The sequence below is a fragment of the Cricetulus griseus genome, chromosome X (assembly GCF_003668045.3).
Source record: "Cricetulus griseus strain 17A/GY chromosome X, alternate assembly CriGri-PICRH-1.0, whole genome shotgun sequence".
Taxonomy (NCBI): domain Eukaryota; kingdom Metazoa; phylum Chordata; class Mammalia; order Rodentia; family Cricetidae; genus Cricetulus; species Cricetulus griseus.
In genome coordinates, this window is record NC_048604.1 from 3,175,773 (window position 1) to 3,200,549 (window position 24,777).

A 24,777-nucleotide genomic window follows, 5' to 3' on the forward strand; every position below is an offset into this window, starting at 1 on the left:
TGACCTCTCTGGTTCCTACAATCCTTTCTCCCCCTCTTCTGCATGATTCCCCAAGCTCTGCCTAGTGTTTTGATGTAGGTCTGCATCGGATCACCTCTTTCTTCTACAATGCTCACTAAAATATATGTGCTATTTGTTTTTCTGTGTCTGGCTTGTTTTATTTGGCATAATTAATTCCCATTCTATTCTTGTTGCTGCAAATGTCAGGATTTCATTCTGGCTATTGTGCAATACTATTTTATTTATCTATTCATTCATTGAAGCATCTAGGTTGATCCACTATTTTAGCTTTTATAAATATACTTCAATAAATGCAAGAATACAAGTATCTGATACAAAGATTTCATTTCCTTTGAATATATGCCCAGTTATATGATTGGTTAATCATATATAATATCTATTTTCATTTTGGAGGAATCTCTATGTTGTTTTCCATAGTGACTATATTAATTTACAATTGTACCAACAGGATACAAAATTTTACTGATTTTTGCACAATAGCTAGAATATATTTTTCTTTCTGAAGATAGTCATTCCAGGGTTAAATAACACTTGATTTTGGTTCCGATTCAATTTTCTTTGATGGTCACTGAAATTGAACAATTTTCTGGCTTAGTGTATGTCACTTTAGTTGTAAAGCCCACTGTGTTTGAGTTCCTTATTTATACTGAATGTCAGTTCCTTGTTATCAATTTTTTTCAATTCTGTAGTTGTTTCTTAGTTTTGTTGACTTTTCTTCACTGTCTGGAAGCTTCTTATTTTTCTGTTTTTACTTTTGGGGGCTGTATGCACTATCTTTTGAAAGAGAACATGCCTAAATCTTTATTTCGTAAATCCTTTCTCATGTACCACAATAACAATATTTGCTAACAAAATGACATGGTTCTTGGAGAGCACATATTATGCCCAACCCCTTCTGTGTATATATCATAATGGTTATTTGAACATGTTTTTTAGTTATGGTTTCACATGATCTTATTGACTTTCTATGCATCATATGCTATATTGTAATCTTATAAGTCATGGGTAGTGTGTCATTGTGTCATTTATGTTAGTATGATGGTTTGTTGCTTAAATATACATATCCCCGCCTTTAATCCCAGCACTCGAGAGGCAGAGGCAGACGGATCTCTGTGAGTTCAAGGCCAGCCTGGTCTCCAGAGAGAGTGCCAGGATAGGCTTCAAAGCTACACAGAGAAACCCTGTCTCGAAAAACCAAAAAATAAATACATATCCCATAGTTACATACAAGAATAGCATATTTGAACATCAATCAATTTATATTTTCACTTGTGTAGAATGTTCATCATCTGTTTCAACCAAAATTATTACTAATGTCCTTAACATTATGCATCATGGTTATATATTTACATATTTTATTTTGTGGTTTGTTTCTACATTCTGGGCTTTCTATTCTGTTATTAGTGATGTCTGTTCCTGTGAAGTAGTGGTCAAGTCATATATAATGATTATAAAACACTTAGTCCTTGTCATATGATCATAAATCATTAGGGACTACTCAGGTCCTATGGATATTTGAGCATGTATCATGGATGTCGTTTATACTCAGAGTTGTCTAAACATGTAAGTATATTTTATTACTTATGTGGCATGGTTTTCTGAACTGTACTACTCTTGATTAATGTAAAATGTCCAATACCTCTTGTACAGTTCATGATTTATCAATCTTACACCAACTTTTTTAGCTTAACTCAAAAAATATCCTTTTTTTGAAATGAAGTTTGTTGAATTTATCAATGTCATGCTAAGACCTAATACCACAGTGATCCTTATGGCTGATGTAGACATTGAATTATATCAGAAGTTCATTTTACTCAGCATTATGGTTCTTCATATATCTGTACCAGATCCATAAAGACAGCCTAGAATAGAACGTTATGGCTCTCTTTTAAGGAATAGAGCACATTTGAAAGGGGCCTTTATTCATTTAATCAGTCAGAATACTTCTCCATATGGGATATGTTTTATGGATTGGTCTTTTACTTAAACCTTTCTTGAAAAATATTTCATGTACCTGCACTGTCTCTGAAAGTTAACATACTGATATGACTTAAAAAGGTTAGTTTTGGCCTGGAATACTTAGTGTTTCAAATTTTAAAAAAATCATAGAGTTTAGAGGTAATAAGTAAGCATGACTTTATTGGCTATTTTCTTAACCTCACATCTTATATAAATCTTTTATAATATAAAGATCATGAAAGAATGCTTGTCCTCTGTACATAATCCAAATCACTAATTTTATCATTGGTATAATTTGGTGCTTTAAGAAAGTCAACACTGTGCAGCTAGGATTAGATTTCTCTTTTATGTTGTGTGTGTTTCTTGAAAGATTTGATCTTATCCTTGACTAACTCTTTATGGGGAAATGCATTCTTATTCAAGATCCATCATATTATATCATTTAGCAGGTTTTCAGTCTGGGGAACTTGTCCGTTTACTCAAGCCTTTCAATATTTTGGAGAACTGTTTAACTCTAGCAAGATAAGAAACAATCTTCATAATGCTATGAAGAGACTTCAGGTCTTAATATTACATAGTTTTTCAGTATTATATAGTTAACTAAAACAAAGTCCTCTGTGATGTGAAAGATCAAACAAGTGATTCATGGAAATAGAATAGAGACATGAGAAACTATCTGTAAAATTTATTTTTATTTTGTGGGTATGGGTGTTTTGCCTATATGTATACCTGTGTACTGCATATATGCTTGGTGCCCATAGAGGCCAGAAGAGGGTGTCAGATCCCCTGGAACTGGAGTGAGCTACCCTGTGGGTACTGGGGATTGAACACGGGTTCTCTGGAAGAGAACCTTAAGCACTAAGCCACTTTTCTAGCCCCATGGGAGACTATTTTAAGCTTTTATATTACAAAAAAGGTTTAGGGGAGTTCAACAACTCACTTAGTCATGCAGGAAGCCAAGGAGAGAGGTGCAGCAGTAACTTCAGTTTCCTGGTGACTGACCTAGAGGAGCTTTGTTCTGCTTTTTGCTTTCTTGGGAGTATTCTGGTGTTTTCAGAAGAAACGTATATTGGGTGTGAATGTTTTTGACCTTGATCAGCTTGGGAATGTCAAGTAACTGGCTGGATACTGGAGAAACTAATTTTAAATCTTTCTAAACCTCTTCTTTCCCTTTGTTTTCTATCCTTTGGTTGGTCCCCTCCCCCTGTACTGTGGATCTTACAGGTCTCTTCAAGTTGCTAAGATGAGAATCACACAAATGTGGCATTTCTATGTGACCAGAGTTGGACTTCTTTTCCTGATTAGTATTCTTCCTGAAACCACTGGCCAAGGGGAATCAAGACGACAAGAACCTGGGGACTTTGTGAAGCAAGATATTGGCGGGTAAGAAAACTTAGTTCTCGGAAGAAAACATAAATAGTATGAATGCTTTCTTCTAAATTTTCCCCCAGAAGGCCTAAAATACTCTGATCTCTGGTGTTTATATATTGCATTGCAATTTGAACACGAATCATTAGATCAGACTGTTATTGCTACCGTTGAAAGAAATTTGAAAGTCCTCTTGGACAATTCTCTACACCATTCTAAAAACGGTATTGTTGTGTCATAAAGGCCAGTTTCTCCAGTCCTTTGATATTAATTTTATATACTCTCTCTTAGAGTCTCCACCTGACCCCTTTTGGGGATCATGTCTATTTAGCATTGAAACATGTTTGTGAATATAAATAAATTTTTTATAGAAATTCCTCAAGTCTCTGATCACTTTTACATCCATACTCATGAAAGAATCGTATGTTTATCATCGATACATTTCTCTCACCCATTCTTATACCCCTTGATGTCAGAATTCTAACCACAGGCATCTAAGGCCGGCTTCTGTAACTAAGATGGTTAATGTTAATTCTGTTGATCAAATGAGCAATCAAACATTCATGTTAATCAATTTCCTTAAAAAAACAAGTAGCAATATTCAGTGGATTTTTCTTCTTTAAAGTAGGAGCATCACCCAATGTCTCCAGGCAGCAAGATACAGAAAGGGTTAAATTAAAAGGGATATAGTAAAGTTGTTACCTAACATAAATGTCAAAGGGTTACATTTTACTTTTGATTTCTGATTTCTTTTATATCTATATCCATATATCTGTTTGACACATTCACTTATGTATTCCACAAACATCTCAAAATAAGTTTGTCTAAAATATATCCTCCACCTCTCACTTTTTCCCTAAGAGTAAACACAATAAAACATCCCTTTTCTGTTTTTCATATTTGAGTTCATGTATTCAGTGGTTTAAGCCAGAAAATTATAGTCATCTTTGCCAATTTTGTACCTTTCTTCTCCAAATTATAGCAGTTACCAAAATTTTCCATTTTTACGCTCATTGTCTCTTGGATTATTTTATTTTCCTTCTACTAGCCCAGTTTACTTCAATGCTGTTTTCCTCTTGGACTCCAGAAAAACATTTTACTTAGCTTACTGCCTAAATTTTTGCTTACACTCATCTCTATTCTGTAGTTATTTTTCTATAATTTGTGTTAAAAATTATAAGTGTAAAACATTTAATGCCACTTTGTTCTCTTGAGTGTAAAATCACAACTGATAAACATTTTATAAGGCCTTTACTCACCTTGTTAACCTTGTATTTTAGTTCTCCTCCCACCAAACTGTTTTTCAACATTCTTTACCTTCTTTTTTTCAGGTTTAGTAATTTATTCCTAGTGATATAAAACATATTAACTTAATTTTAAAACATTTTAGTTAAAATACAATTGCATCACTTTCTTCTCTTTCCAGCCTTTCCCAAGTCCCTTCACTCCAACTCCTTCCACATCCCTCCCTCAAGCTGACAGCTTATTCTTCCCTAGTTTGTGTGTGTATGCACAAGTATTCAAATACAGCCTGTGTAGTCCATTTTTATTGTTTGTTTGTATATGGCTTCAGGGCTAACCATTTTGTGTTGGACATCCAGTTAGAGGGATCATCCCTGGGGGAGGCTAACTCTCGCTCTCCCAGCAATCTTCAGTTGCTTTGTAGTTCTTTGTCCAGGAATATGGCCCTCTGAGATTCCCCTCTCCTGAATTATCATGTCTATTGATACTGCTATTTTGGTCTTGTTTATGAAACCATTTCTAGGATAGACTGTTTCACAACAGACTTCCTAAAATTCTGCATCTTACATTCTTATCTTCCCTTTTTCCTGATGTTTCCCGATACATACCAAACTTTTATCTGTGGACTATCACTGTTAGACATGACTCTCTTAGGCTTGGAATACTTTAGTATTATCATATTATTTTATTGGAAGCAATTATTTAAATAATGTACTTTTGGCTTTTTATTTGTTTTGTTTTTTACTTTACATTTTTATTAGCATATATTTAAAAGTATTATTTGACATTCTTATTCAAGTATATATTTTGCTTATACTCACCTCCATTGCTCTCTCTTTCTCCTTTCCATCTTTTCTTACTAGTTTCCTTACTTTTCATATATGGACTCTATTTTGCTTTCATGTATCTTTTTTTTAAAAAAATCTGGATCACACATATAAAAGAAAACAACTAATATTTATATTTCCGATTCTGAGTTATAGCTATTTTATTCCTTGATATTGCCTCTCTAATTTTTTACATTTGATTGTTTATCCAATATTCTTCAGAATAGAATTTGTTCTATTGCAAGGTTGATTATTCTAATATATTCTGTCTCTTTCTTTTAGCAGCATTTTACAGTAATCTCTGTGGTTGAGGGATAAACAACTGGACTTGTATTTTTAGTATTTTGGGATATTCATGGTCCCAATATAGAAAATAAAACCAATTCTGTCTTATTAATTCCTTGAGTCTGATTTCCCTTGGCTAAGATAGGTATTCTAAATAAAGTAGAGATTCTAAAGGAAACAATCTCACCTCTTTGAGTCTTGAAGCTTTTACACTTTTACTTGGAGGGTCAAGTTTCAAAAATATTTTCCTTTCATCTTAAAGATTTTGAAGAGAATAGTTCCTTTTCTTGGTAAATTTTTGTTCTCAGAAATAGCATTTATTATATTTCTCCCACAGCTGCTTTTTATTTTTATCGTTAGTGTTGTCACCTTTCCTGTTTATATTGTTATCTAATGTCCTGCTTGAGCTTAGAAAACCAGATATTCAAGCATTTTAGCTATTATGTTAAACACAAGGAAAAGAAATCTTGAAACAGCAGAGTAAGTGTTTGGTTTTACAACAAGTGCAAAATGACTGAGTATCTCTGGAATTGGAGATCCTTTCTTATTTATCGTCTTTCAAGTTAAAAATAATCCATGCTTTGTTATGGATGAGAGTACTAAAGACTTGGCTCTGTATATTAACTTTGGCACTCTTCATATTTACTAGAAATAAATGAAGTAACACAATTTAAAATATATGCTCTATATTGACAGTTCTCATATTCAAAAGAGCTATTGCTTCCTTTTGTTTGTTTTCATATCCTCTTAATTATCTATTTGCTGTATCACTTTGTCGTTTATTTTATTAAATCTTCTGTGCTGGATATTCTAGCAGCTTTGATAATCAACAATGGTCTATTGACTAGTGTTTAATCTAAATCATATGTTAATCAGTAATTCTTACTGTTTGGTGTTTGCAAGTCAGAATGTGTACTTTACAGAAGGTTGTAATATGGAAACTTGGAGTACACTGCCTAACAATTTATATTTGGTCAGATATTCCAGATCATTCTAATGTAAGGAATACTTTGGGAAGACAGTTAATGTTTTCTAGGAACTAACAGTATAGTTAGGAATACCAGATCTTGGAGCTTTAGTAGGGCAGTTGTTGAAAAATCTACATACAACAACATCTAATTTAATCTTCCCTTTTATAATCAAACTAAATGAAGCCAAGAAAGAAAAAAATTATTCTCCTAAGACTTTATAGTAAGTTAATAGAAAAGCCAGGTCTGGGGCACAATTATCTGATTTGTTGTTGGATAGCAATTTCTTCTGAAACCTGAGTAGATTCACTAGGTCTAAAGACTGCTTAGAGACACTCTTAGACAAGTGAAGATGTCTAGAACCAGAGACTAGCCGAACTGGTTGGAAAAGGCTCAAGCCAATTGAAGTACCTGTATAGGACACTATCCAACCTGTTAAGTTACCTGCAGTTGAGTAGTGCACTCCAAGTTTCCAGCTTTTGTGAACGGTCACCCACACTGGGATGGGCTTTTGGTGATGCCACTTTGTAAGTAACTCCCATAAAACTAATTAGCTCACCAAGTTAAACTTGGATGATATCCGTACTTCGGTCTGTTGTCAGTTCCCTATGTGAGGTCAGTAGATGTTTATTCATGTCTCCCTGGAATAGTATCACATAACACTTCTACTGCTATATTTTCAGGCAAAGCTACAGAAAAAAGTTCAGATTCAAGTAACAAATACAATTCAATTTTCTTATCTAATATTTTGGTCATCAACAAATTAGGCTAAATTTTCAAAATGACTCACTGTGGTGTAGGTATAAGGAAGCCACAAGGAACAGAAAAAGAAATCAAAGCAAGTAGATGACAGATCATGCAAGACATGTTTTCTAATGGGGTATGGAGATCTTTAGTTGAGGGAAAGAAGAAACTTAAGGAAATTTGAGAGCCCACTAATTGTAAGCCTAAATTTACCTTCCTTTATATGGCTTTTTAGCCAGGGTGGACAAACTAAGTTGAATTCTGGGGACCAAGGAGCCTTATTAATATAGTTACCACATGCCAGAATTCTGGAAAGAGAGAAAAGGGAAACAAAAATGTATCTGGTTCTGTGTATGGTGGTGCATGCCTGTAATCTCAGCACTTGGGGGGTGGGAGCAGAAAGATCAGAAGTTGTATACATGGCCTGGGATATATAAGACCCTTTCTCAAAAACTGTATCCAGGAGGGTAAATGAAAAACACTGGGGACTAAGCCTCATAGTTGTACAGTTCAATGTACATTAGAAGCTGTGTTCTAAAGAGATGTAATACTATATATTTACAAATTTTTATGGTAATGCCAGGTGATGGTAGAATATGCCTTTAATCCCAAGCACTCTAGAGGCAGGGGCAGGTAGATCTCTGTGAGTTCAAGGACAACTGGGTCTACAGAGTGAGTTCCAGGACAGGTAGGGTGGTTACACAGAGAAACCCTGCCTCAAAAATCCAAAAAACAAAATGTGATTATATGGTAGTGATAATGGTAATGGCTGATATTTTAAGTTGAGGAGAAGATGGTGGGGGAGTTCATTGTTTCTTGTTATATAACATAGCCTGTCTTGGTGTCATTGTACCAAAGACATAAAGGTATTCACCTTGAAACTTACATTCTCATGGCTAGAGACAGATCTCAGTGGTTAAGAGCATACATTGCTCTTACAGAGTACCCAGCACCCACATCCAGAGGCCTACAACCACTTTTAATTTCATCTCTAGAGAATCTGACACATAACTCCATGAGGACACACATGTATAAATGTAATTTAAAAATAATGAAAATCATATTTCTGTTTTTAATCTTAGCATAAAATGATACCTATAGACACAAATTTATTATGATTTGAAGTGTAAGTATGAAAAGAACAATCCCTTTTCTTTCCATGCAGTCATAATCACAAAATCAATACGTTAATAAATTTAGCACTGATTTGTTAAATCTTAAAATTTCAGAACCAAATATGTGACCTAAGATACTGTCAGTACTTAGCATACTAGGCCTGTGCAGGATTAACTTCTGCATTACTTAGACAGTGGGGAAGTCTTTCCTAAACTGATCTGAAGGCTGCTTTTTCACAATGTCTACTAATTACAGACCCTATACCATTTCCTTATATTTCTGTCTAACAGCTCTTAAATTTTTTCCTTACTTTGTAATATGCATATGGCAACTTTCATTTCTTTCAGATCCTCTCCTGATGTAATATGGTTTATCAGATGCTGCTTCCAGCTGGTTACTACTTAATACTTTTGTTACTTTATTAGATTTGACGGGACCTATTTTGAGACAAGGTCTTACAATGTAGCCCAGGGTGGCTTTCAACTTACAATTCTTTTGCCTTAGCCTCCCTAGTGCTGAGATTTTAGGTGTGTGTGTGACACCATGCCTGGCTCATTTCTATAAAAGAAACTAAAGAAAACAACCCCCCTGCAATTTTGGCATATAACCCATACTGGCTTTACACTTGCTGTGCAGTGTAGACTGACCTCAATATTGGATCAATCTCCTGCCTTAGACTCTTGATTGTTGGAATTACAGGCAATCACCAAACATCTCTGGCCTATTATTAGATTTTTGAAAACACAATTTCAGATTTTATTCTTGTATTTATGGTTCTTTTATTCCATCATGATAATTAAAGCTTACATTTCACTATGTATGAAGCACTATTCTAAATACTTTCTATATGTTTGTGTGTGTGTAATACTTAAAAAACTTAGTGTGATAATTCTGTTAGCCTGTTTTAGAGATAAAATATGGAGACAGGGGTTAAGTGATTTTCCAAAGTTGACATATCTAAAGAGTTACTGAAACTGAAACCAACAGAGCCTGGTGATGCTCCCTATTCTATCAATCACTTACAGTATGTGGTTGTTCACAATAAAAAATGAACTGATATATAGTAATCTTTCTAACTTGACTATTTACTGTCTTAGCTGCATGACTGTGTAGACTGTGCAGTTTTTTATAGCACCTGGAAATAAAGGAAATGCCATTTGATTATTTTCCCCTTGTAAAATGGAAGTGTAGCATTGTGATGTAGGACAAAGGTAGGTATGTGAGGCCATGATCAATCAAGCTCCATAGATGATGTTATGACTTCTTATTGCATAATGTCAGTTTTGCTGTTGTCACATTTGGTCATTTGGTTAAGGCAATGACTTTCAGTGTGAGTATTTCAGCCTCTAGAATGGACTGAAAAGCTTTGAACTGTTGTTCAGCTTATTGCTTTATTTAGAGTTGTGGGTATCAGGTAAAGAGTCAATAGGGGTAAGCTAGATAATACTTCTAACACTGAAGATTTCCTATTATATATTATTTTCTTCTCCATGAAACAGTATTGCAGATCATTTATAGATTGGTTTATAAAAGTCAGAATATTGTCTTGTATATTAGTGCCATTGTTAGAATAATAATTCAGATAAAATATGAGAAGCAGATTTGGAAAATAATGCATCCCTCATGGCAATGTTTTAAAGTAAGTAAACTGACTTCTTTGCAAATTTGGATTCTGAGTTATTTGAAGTTGATCTCTGTCTGCCTATGTTTTTTCATGAAATCATGTATCCACAGTCTGTCACTCAAAGTTTCATCAACTATAACATAGAGTAGTTAAGTCTTCCAAGGGCATTGGCCTCCTCTTGACCATTTCTCATTTCTGGAGATACCAATTAGGCACTTTCTGAATCCTAAAGCACAAATTGGAATTTGGTTCAAATGCCAACATTTTTAGAGCTCAAAAACAAGGAGAAAAAGTCTTCTGTGTATAATGGAAAGAACAGTAATTTGAATGAAAGTGAACCCAAATCATAAGAGCAAATTCATACTAGGTGTCATATTTTGAGCTGAATTCTTGTTTATTTACTTTGAAGTAGACTCATGAAACTGCTTTAATAGTGAATTACTTGTATTGATTTTTGTCAGTCTTTGAGATTTTGTGCAGCAATTCCTTTGAAGTGCTTAAGAAAGCCTGTAGGACTTGGTCTTTATTTTAAATAAACTTGACAAAACAAGTTAATATGAACAGGTGGGACACATGTTGAGTGGGTGTGTCTCAAGCTGAGAGTTTTCTAGTTTTCCAGTCTGTATAAGCTATTTACAAAATGAACAGCTGTCTTCTTCTTTTTTTGTTCTTTTATTTATTTATTTATTTATCCACAGATTTTTATTTGAATTAGAAACAAGATTGTTTTACATGACAATCCCAGTTCCTTATCCCTCCCCTACCACTGACCTCCCCCCAACTAAAGCCCTACCTATCACATATCTTTTCTGCTCCCCAGGGAGGGTAAGTCCTTCCACAGGGTGTCTTCAGAGTCTATCATATCCTTTGGGATAGGGCTTAGGCCCACCCCAGTGTGTCTTGGCTCAGGGAGTAGTCCTCTATGTGGAATGGGCTCCCAAAGTCCACACCTATGCTAGGGATAAATACTGATCTACTACAGGAGGTTCCATAGATTTCTGAGGTCTCCTCACTGAAACCCATGTTCCTGGGGTCTGGATCAGTCCCATGATGGTATTCCAGCTATCAGTCTGGGGAGCAAGAGTTCTCCGATGTTCAGGTCAGCTGCTTTAGTGGGTTTCACCAGCCTGGTCTGGACCCCTGTGCTCTTCACTCATCCTTCTCTGCATCTGGATTCCAGTTCAGTTCAGTGATTAGATGTGGGTGTCTGCTTCTACTTCCACCAGCTGCTGGATGAGGGCTATAGGATGGCATATAAGTCAGTCATCAATCTCATTATCAGGAGAGGGCATTAAGCCTCTCCTCTGTTGCTTAGATTGTTAGGTGGTGTCATCTTTGAGATCTCCAGACATTTCCCTAGTGCCTGATTTCTCTGTAAACCTAAAATGTCTCCCTCTATTATGGTATCTCCATTCTTGTTATCTTCTATTCTTCCCCTGACTCAAACTTTCTGCTCCCTCATGTCTTCTGTATCCCTCCTCTTCTCCCCTTTGCATTCTCCTAGGTCCCTCCCGAAGCCTATTGCCATGCACAAAACTTAAGTCAAAATGGATCAAAGTCCTCAACATAAATCCAGCTACAGTGAACTTATTAGAAGACAAATTGGGAAATACCCTTGAAATGATTGGTACAGGAGACACTTCCCGAACATTACACCAGTAGCACAGACACTGTGATCAACAATTGATAAATGGGACCTCCTGAAACTGAGGATGCCTCCAGAAGTTCCTCTATTGTACAGGGTTGTTTTGGCTATCCTGGGTCTTTTGTTTCTTCATATAATGTTGAGAATTGTTCTTTCAAGGTCTGTGAAGAATTGTGTTGGGATTTTGATGGGGATTGCATTGAATCTGTAGATTGCTTTTGGCAAGATTGCCATTTTTACTATGTTGATCCTACCTATCCAAGAGCATGGGAGATCTTTCCATTTTCTGGTATCTTCTTTGATTTCTTTCTTTAGAGACTCAAAATTCTTACAGTACTAGTCTTTCACGTTTTTGGTTAAGGTTACTCCCAAGGTATTTTATGTTGTTTGTGGAAATTGTAAAGGGTGATGCTTCTCTGATTTCTTTCTCCACCAATGTGTCATCAGTATATAGTAGGGCTACAGACTTTTTGAGTTAATCTTGTATCCTGCCACTTTGCTGAAGGTGTTTATCAGCTGTAGGATTTCCCCAGTAGAGTTTTTCTGGTAACTTATGCAGACTATCATATCATCTGCATATAGTGAGAGTTTGACTTCTTCCTTTCCGATTTGTATTCCCTTGATCGCCTTTTATTTTCTTATTGCTCTAGCTAGAACTTCATGGGCAATATTGAAGTGGTATGGAGAGAGTGGCCATATTTGCCTTGTCCCCAATTTTAGGGGAATCACTATTATGATAAATCTTTCGGCCAGAAGCTGCTCAAACCCTACCACCACGTGGGTGGTTTCTGCCAGCCACCTGAGTTCTGCCGAGTTAGGGCCCCAATTATTGCACAGAGACTTATATTAGGTACAAATGCTGCTTGGTCAATGACTAGGATTCTCATCTTAATTATCATGAATCTATATATTTTATATATAAGACTTATCTTATCGGATGCCTTCCATTGGCATCCTCATTTGCCAGTGGATCACATGGCACCACTGGAGGAAACGAGAAGGGGAAAAGGGACCTCTTCCTGCTTGTTCTTCCTTAAAAATGAGTCTTCCTGCTATGTCACTTCTTGCCTGGATCATCATTTCTTTACTACATTTCCCGGAATCCTCTTTGACTCTTAGTCTTGCCAACTTGCTGCCTCATTGGCCAAACAGTACTTTATTCAACAATCAATAAGATGAACATACACAGAAGTACATTCCCCATCATCTCGTCTTTTCTGTCTAAATAAAAAGAAGGATAACTTATCTTTTATAATAACTGAAGAAAACTACAACCATAACTATCTGTCTTCAACTCTATCAAAAACCACAGAAGGATAATATATAAACTCTAGAATTGACAGAGACATCTTGCTACCTGGACAGTCACCCAAAGTTCCTCTGTAATGTTGGGGCATCCATCTTCAGCCCATAGGCCATAGTGTGTGTGTCACATATCTCCATTTCAACAGGAACCCTTCAGTACTGTCTTGTTTTGTAAGTTTAGCAGTCACTTTCTTGTGGGTCCTGCATGTCCAGTTTAGACAGCAACAAACAGTCCAGGCAAGAACAGTTTCTTGCTCAAATGGCTAATCTTGCCATGTTGAAAGCAAACTCCATAATGAGTTTCTTCAATGCCCTTTTTCCTCTTGGACATATTTGGTGTGCCAGGAGCAGTTGTGTCTCACTGCCAAGAAAAACCCTAAACCATTTAGATGCCATATTTCTGTAGGTCTTTGAAAGGTTTGAAGAATACCTATCCATCTCAAATACATCTCTGTATATCTAGAAAACCTAACTAACTTAATTATAAGTTCTGACTATTATAGGAGACTATATAGCCTGTATTTTATGCATATCATTTTAAAAGATCTGTATAAACACAATACCTAAACAAGAGGAGACATTTACATATCACAAAATTGACTTTAATGTTGTATCAATAAATGAAAATCCATACCAATGTATTCATTCCTATATCCTATTTCCCTTTTTTTTCTTTAAAAAGAGATTGACTACACTCATTACCATTTATAACCAAAGCCATTTAAGTGAAAACAAACATTTATAAACAATATTTGGGAATTTGGGTGTAGTTCATTCCAAACTGCTTCCTGCTGATTGGGGGATCATGATAAAACATAGAAATCTGACCAATTCCTTGTTTTTGTAGTCTGAAAGGCTGTATCATCTCAGCTGTTTTGGATGTAGAATCAGTTGTGTCACTGCTTCAGGGGGTCTTGCTTGATCAAACCTTATTAGTCTGGAAGGAATCCACAGGTTTTGATTTTCTGTGGAAACACAAGCAAAAACTTTTTCCAAGTAGCCTGTCCTTAGACTTAAATTTTGAAGACAAAGCTTTTTTAAAATGTATAAGTTGGATTAATTAACAGCATTTATAATCAAATGTATTTTAGCAGCAGTGACTCTTTTCTTGGCAATCAAGCTATTTTAAGACAATATAGAAAATAGTATCCAGATTCTCTGTGTATTTTTCATATTTCGGTGGCTTTTCTATTATTTTATTTTTACTTCCTTTTTTCTTTTTTCTTGAGACAGGTTTTCTCTGTGGAAATCTGCCTCCCTCTGCTTTTGGAGTGCTGTGAATAAAGGTGTATGCCACCACATCCAGCTACTCTATTTCCTCCTGTTACTTTTTCTCTCACAAGCCTACATATATTTTTAAACATAGTGTAAACCTTTAGAGGTTTTTCTTTATCTGGATCTGTCTTTACTGTAAATCTTTACCTTTCTTTGGCCACCAGTCTTTTAGCTGTTAAATAACACTGCCAAAATTAAAGTAGTGGCTTTCTTAGCCACTGTCTTTCAAGGAGCATGGTGACAGCTTGGAGATGTGGTCACTGCCATTGCCAGCTGCATTGGGCATGAACTCACATCAAAAGTCTCATGCTCTGTTGACTGAGCTAGCGGGGCCTCTTAAAAAGAGTCCTTTGGTTTTTTTTTTTTCTGCTTTTGCTGAGTCAGGAAATCTCTCTTAAAGCAACCAATCAAGTCTCAGCTTGCCTCTAGCAAAACAGAGACCACCCAAGAAAACGCTGCTCACAAGAAGTCATGCTTGTCTCTGATTTTTTGCTGCTAAAAATCCCTTTTTATGCTTTTGTAAAGTTTACATGGACGTTCTTAACACTACCTCCAGCTGCCTGGGTTTTGCCACTGTTTGACTAGTCACGAGACAGCAGCTTGCAGTGATGAGAGCTCAGAATCCTAACACTAGAACCCTCAAGGGTTGCAGGCTGTCTCCGGAGTGCCAAGTCCAACCCGAAAGAGCACAGGGATGTCGAGAGCATATGGAAGCAGCTTTGATGACCTCAGCAGCCCAACAGGGCTAGCTGTGGTGTCAGGATTACTTCTTCCTCTGGGAACCTTGGGGCATGGGGTCATCCCACTCACTGACACCATTCTGTTATGATAAATCTTTCTGCCAAAAGCAGCCTGAGCCCTACCACCATGTGAGCGGTTTTTGCCAGCCGCCTGAGTTCTGCCCACTGAGTTGGGGCCCCAATTAATGTACAGAGACTTATATTAGGTACAAATGCTGCTTGGCCAATGACTAGGATTCTCATCTGTTAGCTCAGTCTTAATTATTGTGAATCTACATATTTTATATGTAAGACTTATCTTATCGGATGCCTTCCATTGGTGTCCTCATTTCCCGTTGGATCACATGGCACCACTGGAGGAAATGAGAAGGGGAAAAGGGACAACTTCTTGCTTGTCCTTCCTTAAATATGAGTCTCCCTGCTATGTCACTTCCTGCCTGGATCATTACTTCTTTACTACATTTCCCGGAATCCTCTTTGACTCCTAGTCTTGCCTAACTTGCTGCCTCATTGGCCAAACAGTACTTTATTCAACAATCAATAAGATGAACATACACAGAAGTACATTCTCCATCAAATCGCCTTGAGTTACTCTCCATTTAATTTGATGTTGGCTGTTGGCTTTCTGTATATTGCTTTTATTATATTGAGGTATGTTCCTGTTATCCTTGATTTCTCCAAGACCTTTATCTTGAAGGGGTGTTGGATTTTGTCCAAGGCTACTTCAGGATCTAGTGAGATGATCACCTGTTTCTTTTTCTCTGTCTGTTTATATGGTAGATTACATTGATGGATTTTTGTATGTTGAACCATACTTGCATTACTGGGATGAAGCCTATTTGATCATGGTGGATGATTTTTCTGATGTGTTCTTGGATTCCATTTGCCAGTATTTTATTGAGAATTTTTGCATCAATGTTCATGAGGGATATTGGTCTGTAGTTCTCTTTCTTAGTTGTGTCTTTGTGTGGCTTGAGTCTCAAGGTAATTGTAGCCTAATAGAAAGAGCTTGGCGATGTCCCTTCTGCTTCTATTGTATGGAAAAAGATGACGAGTATTGGCATTAGCTCTTCTTTGAATTTCTGGTAGAATTCTGCACTGAAGCCATCTGGCCATGGGCTTTTTTTGGTTGGGAGACTTTTGATGACTGATTCTATTTCCTTAGAGGTTATAGGTCTGTTTAATTTGCTTATCTGTTCTTGATTCAATTTTGGTAAGTGATTTGTGTCCAGAAAATTGTCCATTTGCTTTAAATTTTCAAATTTTGTGGAGTACAGGTTTTCAAAGTATGACCTGAAGATTCTCTGGATTTCCTCAGTGTCTGATGTTATGTCCCGCATTTCACTTCTGATTTTTTAAATTTGCATGTTCTCTCTCTGCCTTTTGATTAGTTTGGATAAAGGTTTGTCTATCTTGTTGATTTTCTTGAAGAACCAACTCTTTGTTACATTGATTCTTTGAATTGTTTTCTTTGTTTCTACTTTATTGATTTCTGCCCAGTTTGATTATTTCCTGGCATCCAGTCCTCGGGGTGAATTTGCTTCCATTTGTTCTAGAGCTTTCAGCTGTGATGTCAACTCTCTGGTGTGACTATTCGCTAGTTTCTTCATGTGAGCACTTAGAGCTATGAACTTTCCTCTTAGTTCTGCTTTCAAAGTGTCCCATAAATTTTCATTGAATTCTAGGATTCAATTGGGGTGGTGAAGTCGCCCACTGTAACTGTGTGAGGTCTTATTTGTGATTTGAGTTGTAATAATTTTTCTTTTACGAATATTGGTGCCTTTGTGTTTGGGGCATAGATGTTTAGAATTGAGACTTCATTGTGTTGGATTTTTCCTGTGATGAATATGAAATGACCTTCTTCATTTCTTTTGATTGTTTTTAGTTTGAAGTCTAACTTTTTAGATACTAGGATAGCTACCCCAGCTCGTTTCTTGGGTCCATTTGATTGGAACACCTTATCCCAACACTTTACTCTGAGGTAATGTCTGTCTTTGAATTTGAGGTGTGTTTCTTGAATGCAGCAGGATAGATTCTGTCTTTGTATACAATCTGTTATCCTATGTCTTTTTATAGGCGAGTTAAGACCATTAATATTGAGGGATATTAAGGTTCATTGAGTGTTTATTCTTGCTTGTTTATGATTTGTTATTGGTAGTGATATTGTATGTGGATTTACCCTGCCTTTTATTTTGGGTTTTTGTAAAGTGGGATTATCTATTGCCTATATATATGAGTGTAGTTAATTTCCTTAGGTTGTAGTTTTCCTTCCTGTACTTTTGGTAGGGCTGGATTAGTGGTTACATATTGTTTAAATCTGGTTTTGTCATGAAATATCTTGTTTTCTCCATTTATAGTGATTGAAAGCTTTGCTGGTTATAGAGGTCTGGGCTGGCATTAGTGTTCTTTCAGAGTTGGTAGAATATCTATCCAGGTCCTTCTGATTTTCAGAGTTTCCATGGAAAAGTCCAGTGTAATTCTGATAGGTCTGCCTTTATATGTTACTTGACCCTTTTCCTTTGCTGCTCTTAATATTCTTTCTTTATTCTGTATGTTTGGGGTTTTAAGTATTATGTGACGAGGGGACTTTCTTTTGTGGTCCACTCTATTTGGCGTTTTGTAGGCTTCTTGTACTTTCATTGGCATGTCTTTCTTTAGGTTGGTTAAGTTATCTGCTATGATTTTGTTGAATATGTTTTCTGAACCCTTGAGTTGGGTTTCTTCACCTTCTTCTATACATATTATCCTTAGGTTTGGTCTTTTCACGGTGTCCCATATTTCCTGGATATTTTGTGTTAAGTATTTGTTGGACTTAAGATTTTCTTTGCTTGATGGATTTATTTCCTCTAGTTTAACTTCAGTGTCTGAGATTCTATCTTCCATCTCTTGTATTCTGTTGTTTATGCTTGCATCTGTGGTTCCTGATTGTTTACTCCGCTTTTCCACTTCCAGCATTCCCTCAGTTTGTATTTTCTTTTTTGTCTCTATTTCAGTTTTCAGGTCCTGAACTGTTTCCTTCAGCTGTTTAGTTGTATTTTCTTGGCTTTTTTGGCTTTCCTTGATTTCTTGCATCTTTTGGTTTGTCTTTTCTTCCATTTCTCTGAAGGATTTTCTGATTTCCTGCCTTAGGGTCTCTATCATCTGCATGAAGTTGTTTTTAATGTTGCTCTCTTCTGCTTCTTCTGTGTTGGGATGTTCATATCTTGCTGGTGTAGAGTCCCTAGACTTTGGTGGTGTCATATTGATTTTCCTGTTGTTGGATGTGTTCTTATATTGTCGTCTTCCCATCTCTTCTTCCAGTGGGTGCAGGTGGTGTGTCTTCCTTTCCTGGTGTGTGTGGGTCTGGGGTTCTCTTCAGGTGGGTGCAATTGGATCCGATATTCTGATGGGTCTCAAGGTGAGTGCGGGCAGGTCTGAGGCACTGGTTCTCCAGGTGGGTGAGAGCAGGACTGGTGCAGAGATGTCAGCATACCCCTAGTGATCTATTTCCTCACTAGACTCCAATTCCTAATAATACATAATATAAACTATTGATTCACTCAATAAATTTAGCACCCTCCCTGTAAATCACTTCTCAGTATGGTCATCAGCTGTGGACAAAAATCCTTCAAACTATGAGCATTTGGAAGAACCATAAAAGTTATATAGATATTTCCTAGACAAAACCCATTCTTTCTTTATCAAATATTTTCTGTAAAGATAATATAATGTGTGCAATTGGATTTCAGGTACTTATTATTACCACCTGAATAATATATAATGAATATTCTTAGGGTTGAAGCTTTAGTTTGACGTCACACTTATGGGAAAAACTGCTCTTGGAGAATGAAAAACTTTAGGACACTGAAAAATAAAATAAATTGACCTGGCTATCATTTCTGATGCCAAAGTAATGGCATTTACATCTTTAAACATATATTCATAACATATTATAAAATTCTATGAATGTCAGGCTAAGGAAGTGGAATTTTATTTGGCGAGCCTTCAAGATTTATTGCAGCCTAAGAGATATGATGTGCCTAGTGTTTTAGAATATTTTTAAAAGTCTGTTTTTTCTAGAAGATATGCAGAATTGGGGAAATTGTTATTCTTTTATTGAAGTGCGTTTCTCTTTTCTTTGGTTTGTTGTATGAACTGCATCAGCAACTCTGCAGCTGTGCTTCTCTTGCTTTCCCTGAATGGAAACACACTATGATCCTTGATGAGGTTGAACTAATACTGGTTGTACTGGTATCCAGTATTTAATCTGTACACAGTTCATGAACTTTTTCTCATAGCCTAAAAGTTTATCAAACGTTCTCATTTTGGGGCAGAAATTAAGACACGGTCTTCACTTGCAAAGTTATTTACTCATTCCCCCACAAAGATTTCCAAGGTAAGGATTATTATTATTATTATTATTATTATTATTATTATTATTATTATTATTATTATTATTTTGAGACTGAGTTTCTCTGTAGCTTTAGAGGCAGTCCTGGAACTCACTCTGTAGACCAGGCTGGCCTCAAACTCACAGAGATCCACCTGTGTCTGCCTCCCAAGTGTTGGGATTAAAGGTGTGTGCCACAACCTTCTGGTGGTAAGGAATATTACTTTACCATGCAGTTGACATACCAACAAGGATGGGGAACATCTCACAAGGCCCTATTCACAAGAGGATAGCTACACACAATTAAGAGCTGCTGGGAGAGGGATAATTAGTCTTCTTCAGGGATACTATCCCACAATAGGCTATCCAATCCTAAGTGTTTAGCTCTAAACACATGCACATATAAGCGACACTAAATGGACTTAGCAGAATATATATGTACATATGTACATCATATTCTATATAACAAAATAATCAATGACATGAGAGGGAATAGAGAGGACATGGGAGAAGTTGGGAGGAGGGAGTATAAATGATTTAAGTACAGGCCAGGAGATGACACCAACTAACAATCTAAGCAATAATGGAGAGGCGCCCTTAAATGCCTTCTTCTGATAATAACCCAGACCCCCTGATTAGGAGGCCTGGGCAATCTATGGGGCCTCTGGGTATGGATCAGTATTTAACTCTAGCATAGGTGTGGACTTCGGGAGGTGACTCCACATAGAGGGATACTCTCCCAGCCTAGACACAATGGGGAGGGTCTAGGCCCTGCTCCAAATGATATGACAGACTTTGAAGATTCCCCCATGGAAAGCCTCGCTCTCCCTGGGGAGCAGAAAAGGGATGGGATAGGGGCTTAGTGGGGGGCAGGGGATGAGAGGAGGGAGAGGGAATTGGGATTGACATGTAAAACAAGCTTATTTCTAATTTAAAATTGGTCTAATTACAATTATAAAAAGAAAAAAGAAAAAAATCAGAGAATTTCATGATAAACTCCCCTCTTCATGCTTGGATTTGGTCTGTATTGAGCTGTCACACACGTGCATGCTGTGAGTTCAAGTAACAGTTCCCTTGACATCTACCACCTCTAGTTCTTATAATCTTATAATCTTTATGCACCCTCTTCCACAATGATCTTGAAGACATTGGAAGAGGGGATGTGATATAGATGTCCCATTTAGGGTTGGAAATTCTATAGTCTTTTATTCTCTGTACCTTGAGCATTTCTATTAATAGCTATCTATGGAAAATAGAAGCTACTCTGCTAAGGGTTACAAGATGCATTCACAAAACAAACCCAATTAAAAATAGGTTATAAAACTGAACAGAGAATTCTCAAAAGATGAAATACAAATGGATGAAAAATTTAAAGCTATTAGCATTCTTAGCCATCAGGGAAATGTAAATGGAGGTTTCTCTCTTTTCTACCAGTTCCTAAATAAACTCTCAGAGGCTTAATATTAACTATAATTGTTTGGCCAATGGTTCAGGCATATTACTGACTGGCTCTTACAATCAAATTAACTCATTTTTACTAATCTGTGTATCACCACATGTATGTGGCTTACCAGTAATGTTCTGGCATCTAACTCCTTCAACAGCTACATGGCATCTCTTGGACTCTGCCTTCTTTCTCTATATTTGTTTGGATTTCCCACCTAGGGATAGTCTGCCCTGCCATAGGCCAAAACAGCTTTATTTATCAATCAATAAAAGATAGGATACAGAAGGACATCCCACATCAGGGAAATGCAAATTAAAACTGCTTTGAGATTTCATCTTACCCCAGTCAGTATGGCCAAGATTAGAAAACTTAATGAATGCTTGACAGGATGTGGGGAAAGAGGAACACTTATTCACTGTTTGTGGGAGTAAAGACTCCTGCAACCACTATGGAAATAATATTGAAATCACTATGGAGGCTCCTGAAAAAGCTAGAATTATATCCACACATGATCCAGCTGAATTACTCTTGGGTGTATACTCCAAGACTACTGCTCATCAATGTTTATTGCTTCTCTACTTACAACAGCCAACAAATAAAAAAGAGCCTAAATGCTCATTATCCGATGAATGGATAAGGAAAATGTGGTACATTTACACAATGGAATATTATTTAGTGATTAGGAAAAACAACCACCACAACAAACACAACAAAAATCCTTGTTCTGTATAATAACAGCAAGCTGTTCTTCTATAGAGTAAAAAGATGTTTCATAGGGTTTGGACAAGCTCTCGGTACTCAGGAGCACTTTAAGAAGGCATCCAAATAAAAGAAGTAGGATGGAGAAGAAAATTAGAGAGTTTTCAATTATTGTTTTATCACAGCCTCTGTTAGTGATGAGTATGAGAAAATTTGGACTCTTCTCTCAGCTTGTTTCTGCATGTATGACAGAAAAGAGACACTGCATTTTCTAAACTACTACTGGCTTTGGTTGCTGTGTCCATATGGTGGGACCTGAGGGTGGTCCCAGGTTTTATGACTCTGTTCTTTTGTGACCACGTGTCTGTCTGGACTAGACTGGAGGTAAGTTCTCAATAACAACGTTTATCTTTAGTTTGAGCAACCAAATGTCTGCCAGGTATTGTTCCTAGCGACATTGTGTCCAGGATTTCTGCTTGTTTGTCTGCTGCTGAGATGAGACTGAAACATGTACCTGGCAAACTTCATGCAAATGTAGAAGGAAGAGTGCAAGTGTTGAGTGCTGTTCTCTTCCTACACAGGCAATTATTGTAGCAAATAGAAATTGCTTGCTCTGCGGGTCAAGATGTGCAGATATTAAATTTGTCTTGTCTATTTAGTGAAATCTTCCAGAATTCAAATTGTTAGTCATGTAATTGGTGCCTATTAAGAACTCTTATTTTCCTTTGCAGACTCTCTCCCAAGCATGCTCCAGATATTCCTGATGACAGCACTGATAACATCACCATTTTCACTAGAATCTTGGATCGGCTTCTGGATGGCTATGATAACAGGCTGCGACCTGGGCTTGGAGGTCAGTTTTTCTTTTAAAAGCCCTCTGCTAAGATATTGCCCCTTAAAAACATAATAAGGTGCCTTCTACTGACCAAGGGGCTTAGTGTACAGTTGAGTTTCTTCCCTCTGAGCAATAGAATTTCATTCCAATCCTTCACTTCAGCCAGCAACCTCTCATTTAGTTTTGTAGGATTTCATTAAGCAAGACAAATATATTATTCAATGGGCTATGTTGAATGACAAGTATGCAAGTGTATGTCTTTAATTCTCCCCAAACAATTTGATAGATAGTCACATATACTATGCCCTTTTATTGGTAAAGACTTCATTACATAATTCCATAGAACAAAGGAATTATCTTATAAATAATACATATAACTTAACCTAATACTCATTTCTTTTTTGGGTGGGGGTTCGAGTCAGTGTTTCTCTGTGGCTTTGGAGGCTGTCCTAGAACTAGTTCTTGTAGACCAGGCTGGCCTCAAACTCACAGAGATCCACCTGCTGGTATTAAAGGCGTGGGCCACTAATGTCTATCTCCTAATACTCATTTCTAATTTGTGTGACATACTCAAATTTTCTAATTATAAACAAAATGTCCCTTACAACAATATCCCTTGATTTGGATTCCATCCAGGGTTGACTATCACCTTACTTCTTTAACCTATAATCTGATGCTCTTTATGATGTTGCTAAGGTGTTATTTATTCATTTTTGGAAATGAAAGCACAAGAGCTAATTGGGTCTTTGTTGGGGAATTATTCAAGAAGGAGATACTGTGTGTGTGTGTGTGTGTGTGTGTGTGTGTTCAATTTTTAAATGTTGATGTGTACCAGGTTATGCACCCTAGAATTACCGTTTTCAGCTTATACTTATAGGTAACATATGGAAAAGTGCTAATATTGAGACTATTCTGCTCCTTTTTCAACTTGCATCCAATAGTTTTAACAACTATTAATTACCTTGAATAAATAGTGACAGTGATAGCAACAAATCTATTGTTCTTCTATATTTTAAAAGTAATAATGTATAGTGTATTTCCCTTTAACTAATTAGCTAATCACCTGCATGAATTTTCTTATCTTAATGCATTTGAAAACAATATTATTCATTATGGTTAATATTTTTTGCTCCCAATTTGTCATGTTTGCCTACTCTGAATCATTTCATTTTGACTTCTGTGTTCTTTTGATATGTTCACTCCATGTTTTGAACAATTGTGTAAAAGTCATGATTCATTTTAGACTTCTCTTCTGTGTTGCCTGATTCAGCTTAATAATCAGTCACTTTTCCAAAACATTTCTTTTGGAAGGAGTTATAATTAGAATCTAAATTCTGAGTGCTAGGTGTTCTCCTTGCTATAGCAGTATCATTGTTTCTGTATGTTTCAGTGAACAGATGTAGAAAACGGTATAAACACATGTGTGCATGCATACACATGTACGTTGATATGCTATATACATACTTGTATATAGTTATAAATACTTGTGTACAAATAAGTGCATAGGTATATGCATGTCTATATCAATGTAGATGTTTACTGTAGGACATTTATATTGATAATACTAATTATAGCCCACCATAGTAGTTTTCATTATTATAGTTACTCAGTCTTTCACTACATCTTCATACAATTTTTGGATATGCTACACCCCCACCATTACAATAGACATTTACTAATAAATTAAAAGATATATTTGCAGGTTTTTTGTTAATTGTTTTAAAGAATATGTCCATATGACAGTAATGTGTGTGATGCAAATAATGCATTGGTGTAGGAGAGTACATTAATTGTATTTATCCTGGATGGATGATTATGGGAAAGAATAAAGTTGGTGACAAATTAGTTTAGAGGGTTAGAGAAGTAGGGCATTGTGGGTAAGAACAGGATACTTTTTTGTTCTGGCTTATGTGATTCAGTAGTCATCACTGGAGGAGAACCAATGCTTTTTATTTTGTTCTTTTGGAGTTGTTGAACAGGGAAGGTAGAATGGAAAGGAGGAGGAAGTTATGTGGTGGAAGGAGATAACCTACACCACAGAACTGTCCCCTGACAATTAAACAAAGGTATCACATGAGAAACCTGGCACCAGGGAAATTCCAAGGAATCCATAAGGATGACCCCAACTAAGAATCTAAGCAATAGTGGAGAGGCTACCTTAAATGACCTTCTCTAATAATGAGACTGATGATTACCTTATATGCCACCCTAGAGCCTTCATCCAGTAGCTGAACACTGAGCCAAACTCCTGGAATCCATTTGTAGAGATGGAGTAGTGATGAGCAAAGGGGTCAAGACCATTTTGGGG

General features: G+C 36.5%; 1 protein-coding gene across 1 annotated transcript in view; it reads left to right on the plus strand.

Annotated features, from left to right (window-relative positions):
• Positions 1 to 3,223: 3,223 nt before the first annotated feature.
• Positions 3,224 to 24,777, plus strand: part of LOC100754835 (gamma-aminobutyric acid type A receptor subunit alpha3) — a 160,113-nt gene continuing 138,559 nt past the window's right edge. The window contains exons 1-2 of the mRNA XM_035450193.1: positions 3,224 to 3,363; positions 22,366 to 22,487. Of these exons, the coding sequence (XP_035306084.1) occupies positions 3,224 to 3,363; positions 22,366 to 22,487 (262 nt within the window). The remainder of the gene's footprint in view (positions 3,364 to 22,365; positions 22,488 to 24,777) is intronic.